We start from the raw sequence: 7,739 nt of genomic DNA, 5'->3' as shown, positions 1-7,739 counted from the left end.
ACTGCAAGGAATTATCGAGCCTAGCAAAGAAGTATTCTTGAGATGGTCTCTAAATCCAGGTGGGATATACTCAAGGTTATACTTGGGCTCTCAGACTGGTTTTAATTACTTCAGTTTCAACTTGAACTTGCATATAAGCAACTGAAGGTCTTTTCCGCAGTTGAACTATAGCATTGTTCTGACTGATGATTCTGAGTTTCTCTATTGTATCTTTCCACAGATGCAGTTGAGTAAGGTCTAAACATATAGTCACTGTTTATGGTTTCATAAAAAATATTTGCAGTGAATGTCGCTGGTCTTGCAAAATTCTATCATGTGATTTCCAGTGTCATTTCTATCATCAAGATCTTATTTTCCAACTACTAATCCTTCTCTCCTCTTTGTTTTAAACTTTCGCATTCTGATCACTAATAATTATCAATGAGTGCATGTTTGATCAATTTCAGATTGCAAAAAAGTTGGTTAGAAATCTTCCATTTCTTCATCTTTAGCTTTAGTGGTTGGTGTGTAAATTTGAATACTAGTCATATTAACTGGTCTTCTTTGTTGTTGTGAAGTGCCATCAAGTTGGTTCTGACCCATAACGACCCTGTATAGGGTTTCCAAGGAGCAGCTGGTGAGCTTGAACCGCCAACCTTGCAGTTCAAACGGCTTTGTAGTCTGGCGCATTAACCCACAGCGTATGGATATTATACTATCACTGACAGCACTATACTTCAGGACAGTTCTTGAAATGTTCTTTGTGACAATGAAAATATTCTTCTTTTGTCATTCCTGGGCCATAAGATTGTGCAATTCAAAATGGCCAATACCAGCTTAGGATACTGATCTTTACATGTTCCATTTCATTGTTTATGACTTCCAATTTTCCTAGATTCACATTTTGTATAATCCACATTCCAACTATGAATGGTTGTTTGTAGCTGTTTCTGCTCATTTGGAGTCATGCTACATCAGTAAATGAAAGTCCAAAAGCTTTGCTCCACCCACATCATTAAGGTCAATTCTACTTTGAGGCTAGGAGCCCTGGTAGCATAGTGGCTTATGAGCTGGGCTGCTAACTGCGAGGTCAGCAGTTCAAATCTATCAGCCACTCCATGGGAGAAAGCTGAGGCTTTCTGCTCCTGTAAACCTCTACAGCCTTGGTAACCCTATATAGGGTTGTTATGAATCAAACCTGCCACCACACACTTAGTGGAGGGCAGCTCTTGGCCAGTTATATTTTGAGTACCTTTCAACTGAGGGGCTCACCTTCCAGTAGTACCCTGTCAGCTGCTTCTCTGAAGGTTTTCAGTGGCCTGTTTTGTTAAGACGTGATCTCCAGGTCCTCCTTCCTAGTCTTAGTCTACAAGCTTTCCTGAAATCAGTCTACCATGGGGGACCCTGCTGCTATTGGAAAGACTGATGCCATAGCTCCAAGCATCACAGTAACACACAAGCCACCACAGCACAACAAACTAGCAGATGAGGGGTGGTTATGGGTCAGAGCAAAGGAATAATCTTCTCTCAATTAAACTGTATCTAGAGGACAGCAAGGCTGAAGAGGAGACAAAGTTTGGACAAGATGACCAGATTAAATGGAGACCTGCTGCAGACTAACTGTTAATGCCTTTTGGACTGGTAAAATAATTGGGAGGGGGATGTTAATCCTTCAAGCATGAATGAAGAGCAGGGGGTGGTCTGTGGTGCAGTAACTCCTTAATATAACACTTCTAGTCACACTCTTGTCATTCCCACCAAATTAAAGGTACTTGTGGCCCACCAAGTGGGTTGAATAGCTTGCTAATAATGTAAATAAGGTACATAACATTCTTGTGGGGGTGGAGCCATGCAAACAAGGTATTTGGGACACTAACAAGGAGATTGGTCAGTTATGCTAGGCTTAAAATGAGCCTTCCCAGAGGCAGAAAGGAGGACTTAATGACCACCAAGAAGAGATGCGTGCACTGTACATCCTTTGGACCCAGAATCCCTGTACTGAGAACCTCCTCAACTTAGGATACAGAGAGCGCTGTAACACCAGAGATGGTGACTCAGTGACAGACGAATGGCAGGAGCCAGTATGGCTGGCTTGGAGTGAGACTGCTGAGTGCCTTAGGGAGGAAGCTTGCTGGTGGAACGGGGTGCCTCCAAGCACTTGGTGGAGCTAGATTTGCCACAGTAGCTGGAGCTGAGGCTGATTGGTGGAGTGAGGTTACAAGGTAAAAGTCTTGTAACATTTGCCCTAACATGGCAGTGGCCATGCCGAGGGGACAAGGGCCAGGGAGAGACCTGCCTTCAGGCACAGCCCAGAAGAGGCTGTCCTGATCAAAGAACTGAATGAGCATTCCTGAACCTGAGTTGAGACATGTTATTTCCCTACTAAACCCCGTAACTGTACGTATGGCCTGTGGGTTCTGTGTAGCCACTGCAAGGAATTATCGAGCCTAGCAAAGAAGTAGAGAAAGTGTTGGGGGGCGGGGTGGGGCCAGGCGGTTGCTGTTAGAATTAGTAAAAAGTTTGGAGAGTGGAGGCATGTCTGACCTCTGCCTAATAGGAATCAGTCTTGGGCTGTTAATGCAGATAAGGTTTCTCTCTCCTCCTTGCGGAAGTCAGATGAGGAGAACTGATGCCTCTGCTACATCATCCTTACAGTGTTTAACCAGTCCTCTGTTGAAGGACATCTGGACAATTTCCAGTTTGAGACTATTATAAATAGAGCTGCTATAAACATTCATGTACACGTTTCTGCGTGAATTTAAGTCTTTATTTCACTGGGCAAATGCCCAGGAGTCCCATTAGTACTTTTAATCTCTATGTCAACATTCCTAGTAAGGATTCTTATCCCCATTTTAAAGAGGTGGGAAATGAATAGAAGGGTTGAAAAACTTGACTGAGGAGACAGGGATCGGAAAGAAAGAGTCAAGATCTGAATGCAGATAAGAACCTGTTTTTTACTTCCCCTAACATTCTGCTGGACAAGTCTGAAACAAAACTAAGCTGCCCAAAGCTAATACACTTGAAGACAAGCAATATACAGATGGGGGGTATTATCACCATTTGCACTGCTTCTGTGAGTTGGGAACTACAAATAATAATAATCCATACCGTTCTATAGGTTGGAACTGAGATTTCGACAAAATCTCATCGTTCTTTCCATGGATTCTTCCTGTCATCTGGAATCTTTCCTCACCTGAAAGAATAAAGTAAATATCATTTTTACCTTGAATTTTTGCCAACCCAGTTTATTATTTTCATTCCCTAGGATTTCCATTGGTCTGGCCACAGAATGAGAAATAATCTGGATAAACACAGTACTTCCCCAGTTGGGATTGGATTGAGTGCTACAGAAGATGTTTTTGCCCTGAAAGTTTATTTTCCTTGCTCAGAGGGGAGAACTATATTCTGACACTCAAAATACAATCAAGCCATTTACTAGCCTTCCAGTTCTAACAGTGCCATTCTTTCTGGAAACAAATGGTGTTTTGTCTCTTCAGGAAGGCAACTGACCCACCCGCCATTTCCTGGCAACAGACACCAGGGGGCGTCAAAACCAAGAACTGTTTGTCCACCAAAGGCCATTAGCTGGGCATTCCCACAGCACTAACTGCCTCCAGGCCATCACACATACATACAGAGTCAGGATGAAACTGGGATTTGTCTTCTCCTCAGCATCAAGTATCCGAAGTTCCTATTCTCAACATCTCCAACATCCAGATGCTTTGCAGATCTCTGGTCAGACTCGGCCAGTATCCACTTTTCTTACCACCACTATGCTGCCCTGGCTTCTAGGGACTGAGACAGCTGGAGCAGCCTGTCCAGTTTCTACTGCCCATGACCCCTCTTCCCCCACATTCTGGAGGTCTGGGATGTCTACTGTGCACTATTAGGAAAGCCAGAAAGCTCTGAACCTTACCAGTACAAAGGCCTTGGAGTTCCTCTTCCTTTGAGCCTCGTTTAAAACGCAAAACACCTAGAAAACAAACTAATTTAGTGCTGGATGTGAACATAGTGATTTTGGAACTGGCTCCCTCCTTCACGTTATGTGAAAGGAGGGCAGGGCCCTGGGGTGAAGTGACTTAACCAAGGTCATACAGTAAAGCTCCACAGTGCAGCTGGAACCTGACATGCTTCCCAGTGGCCCCAAGTCCCCTAGGGTGGAGGGGGAGCTAAAGCCTTAGGTGGAAAGGAGGGTAGAGAAAGGCTGCTGAGGGAAGAGAACAGAGTAGAAACCACAGGCATTTCCATGTGCTTCAGATTATCTGTATCAAAGCGGCCCTGGTTTTCAGCTCTGCCTGCTCTACAGCTTCTCCACCCCACCTTACTCTTCTCCAAGCACTAGCAAAGAGACGGAGCCCACACACAGAAAGTGAACATGGACAGGGATTTCAGCCTCAGATCCGGAGACTGTTAATGCATATCATTCTGAGAAGTTACATGTTTGTCTAGGGGCTCCCAGCTTGCTGCAGTGCTCCTCACTCTGGTGGGGACACAGGTGAGATCTGGAAAGCAGAGTGTACAACAGGAGAAATGGAGTCATTTCAGACAGTGAGACAGCTCGATGGTTTTCAGTAATCGAAGCAAGAGTTCACTTGTATCTTGTCATGTGCCATGCCCCTGGCTATTGATCCAAGGTTAACTTGTCATAAGACAGAAAGCAACCAAGACCTCCCTGTTGTTGTTGTTGTTAAGTGCCATCAAGTCAGTTCTAACACATAGTGAGTGACCCTGTATAGGGTTTCCGAGGAGCGGCTGGTGAGCTTGAACCACTGACCTTGTGGTTCAAATGGCCATAATGCTGCACCTGCTGTACCACTGGCTTCTGGTAACTCGTTGCTAAAATCTAAGCAAGCACAGGAAAACTATGGTAGAATTCCAGCTTCTAAGGTGGGGAAAAGAGGTGGGAATCTAATTCTAGTTTCTGTTCTGTCAGTAACAAACTGTGTAGTTGCAAGTAAAATCCTCAGGTCAGTTCAGCAAAAAAATCAACGAGCGGAGCTTAGTAACTAGAAAAAAGTCACAACTATACTTTGTGCTCTAAAAATGCAAGGGAAGGTATAAATAACATGATGAATGCCATGAGGCTGGTGAGGAGAAGAGATTCGTGCTGAGGGAAAATCACTGAGCCTCAGTTTTCTCATTTATACTCTGAAAAGTTATTTCCTAATGGCTGATTACCGGAGCCTTGAAGTTGGGCGAGTGCACCTTGTATTCCTCCGGAAGCCTCTTCTATGGGACTTGAGGTCTACGAGAGAGTGACAGAACAGCAGAGAAAAGAGGTTCACAGGAGGCAGGCAGATCATCAAAAGGTAGAGTGAGTCTCTTGGAGTTCTTAGTAGCTTTTATTTTTTTAAAAGCTCCTTATTTGTAAACATGAAATACTTATTAATTTGTAAACATTATAAGTATGTGTATTATACTCATTCTCCCGATCCCAAAAAACACGCCCCCAACTTTCTATTTGAACACTTTCCCCTCTTCAAATAATTACATCCTCCTCACTCCAAATCTCCATTTTAAATGTTTTGGTTCTATTTTGACAAAGATTCTATAGAAGATTCCTGATCAAAAGAAGGAAAACACAGAACAGAATTTTAAATTCCCATGGGATCCAGACTTTATGGATCCATTGAAGGCTGAATGACTCACCAAAAGTATTGCCGTGAAATAATCTTTAAAATATTCCTAACTAATAAAGGATGTGTGCCTTGGGCATTTTGATCTTTTAAGAACTATCTAAAAGTGACAATAACTCAAAAGAGTAGACAGGAAACTTAGGGAGTATTGAGTTGATGTTAAGGAGGGAGGAACAGTTTAGAAAAGGAGGAGGAGAATGGTTGCACAGTTTGAGGAATGTAATTGGGATCTCTGAATTGTACACGCAGAAACTGGTGAATTGATATATGTTCTGCTATGTATATCATCAACAACAACAACAAATAGGATTTTAAAGTTTTGGTTCCTGGGAGCTTTATCAGAATAGCCAAGAAGGTTGAATAGATAGATGGCCCACTTCCAGAACTAATCTATGGGGCAAAAAGTCAGCAGTTCCTTTTGAAGGGAGGCAGTGACTGGAAGGAAGCACGAGGGTCTGTGGGGTATTGGGAATGTTGTTTCAAGGAGCCCTGGTGATGAAGTAGTTAAAATGCTTGACTGCTAACTGAAAGTTTGGCAGTTCAAACCTATTAGCTGCTCCACGAAAGAAAGATGTGGTGATCCCCTTACATAAAGATTACAGCCTTGGAGAACTAACCCTATGTAATTTGTGATAGGGTTATTATGAGTCAAAACTGACTCAGCTACAATGGAAACATTGTTTCTTGATCTGAATTACATGGTTACAGGAGTGTACTCAGTTTTTGGAAGTTAGTTGAGCTGTTCACTTAAGATCTATTCACTTTTAACTATGTGATACTTTAATGAGTAAGATTTTCTTAATCGTCAGGCCCTTTCACTGTAAAATAATGTCTAAAGGGTTGTTAATATTGGAAATCTGCTCTGATTATTTTGAAAAGCTCAGGCAAGTGGAAATTATACTTTTGGATGTATCACATATACAATAACCCCTTTCTTCACCACATCTTCTATGTTGGTAAAAGACTTTAAACAAGTGTCAGATTGTGGGAAATGAAGGAAATTATGGGAAAAAATAAAGAGAATTTAATTCAGCTCATTTTGCAAATAAATACACTCTGTGGAGGTATATTCCTGCAAAAGCTAGAAGATTCCCGAGGAAGACTGGACGGCCTCAGATTTGGAGCTGAATCCTTGGTTCTAATTCCAGTGGATTTCCCACCACTAAAATTTGGGTTAATTCCCTATATCTCCAGTTCTTCACCCAGAGGACTACTAGCAGGTCTTCTCTTCCCCACAGGAAGGCTATATGAAAGAGGTGACATGAATAAAAGTACAAAGTGCTAACAATGCATGGCCATGATTTTAGGAAAAACTGCACATAAGCATTCCTTCCTAACACTCTTTTTCTCCGATGGGCCTTCAAAACACATGAGAAACTGTGGATATATGGACATTATACACTCTTAAGTACAAGCTATTTTCCTCAGTAAAAATAACTTAAAACGAAGTGAGGGGAGATGTACACAAATGCTCAAACTTGTAGATAGTACCCATTTGACCTAGCTTTGATGGCTTGATAATCAGAACTTAACTAGAGGAAAAAAAATTATTTTGATAATGGAAACAAGTATAAATTGCTACAATTGATGAACCTGACCTATACTCATGGAGTAGTAGCTCAAAAAACCAACGGAGAGGTAAGGAGTCTTCACATCAAATATCAGTGCTATCCCCTCTGTACACAGGGTAGATAGGGATGGGTAACTTAGACATTGACTACCTAAAATGAGGGGGTGTTAAAGGCACAAAGTGCCTGGCTTACAAGGTTTCAAGAGGGAGTTTAGTTTAAGAGTGTGTAGGGTGAAGGTAGAATCTCCACTGAATAGTTTTCATCTTGTCTAGACAGGTCTGGTAAAAGGAGATGGGGTAAGATTTTTATGATTCAATAGTGAGTCAATTGTTATCATGACTAATTGGAACTACTACAACTGTAAAGATAAAAGTTCTGTAACAAAAATGGGTGAGTAGTTAATCTTATAGTCCAGGAACAAAAAATCCTAGGATCATCAAGGGAGAAGAGCACGAGCAGAATGTGGGACCCAATCCAGAGAAACAGCAACACCAGAAATGGAGGCAAATATCCAGCCGATCTCCTCCCTCCCTGCCTTCCTCGGATGGCGGCT

General features: G+C 42.2%; 1 protein-coding gene across 1 annotated transcript in view; it reads right to left on the bottom strand.

The window, feature by feature from the left end:
• The window catches only part of TEX14 (testis expressed 14), a 135,434-nt gene that overhangs the window by 34,255 nt on the left and 93,440 nt on the right, over positions 1–7,739 (bottom strand). Inside the window, exons 19-20 of the mRNA XM_006833635.1 lie at positions 5,158–5,224; positions 3,088–3,172 (exon numbers count right to left, since the gene is read on the bottom strand). Coding sequence (XP_006833698.1) covers positions 3,088–3,172; positions 5,158–5,224 — 152 coding nt within the window. The remainder of the gene's footprint in view (positions 1–3,087; positions 3,173–5,157; positions 5,225–7,739) is intronic.

Source organism: Chrysochloris asiatica, unplaced genomic scaffold (genome assembly GCF_000296735.1).
Source record: "Chrysochloris asiatica unplaced genomic scaffold, ChrAsi1.0 scaffold00007, whole genome shotgun sequence".
NCBI classification, from domain to species: Eukaryota; Metazoa; Chordata; class Mammalia; order Afrosoricida; family Chrysochloridae; genus Chrysochloris; species Chrysochloris asiatica.
This window is presented reverse-complemented; position numbering and strand designations above follow the sequence as displayed.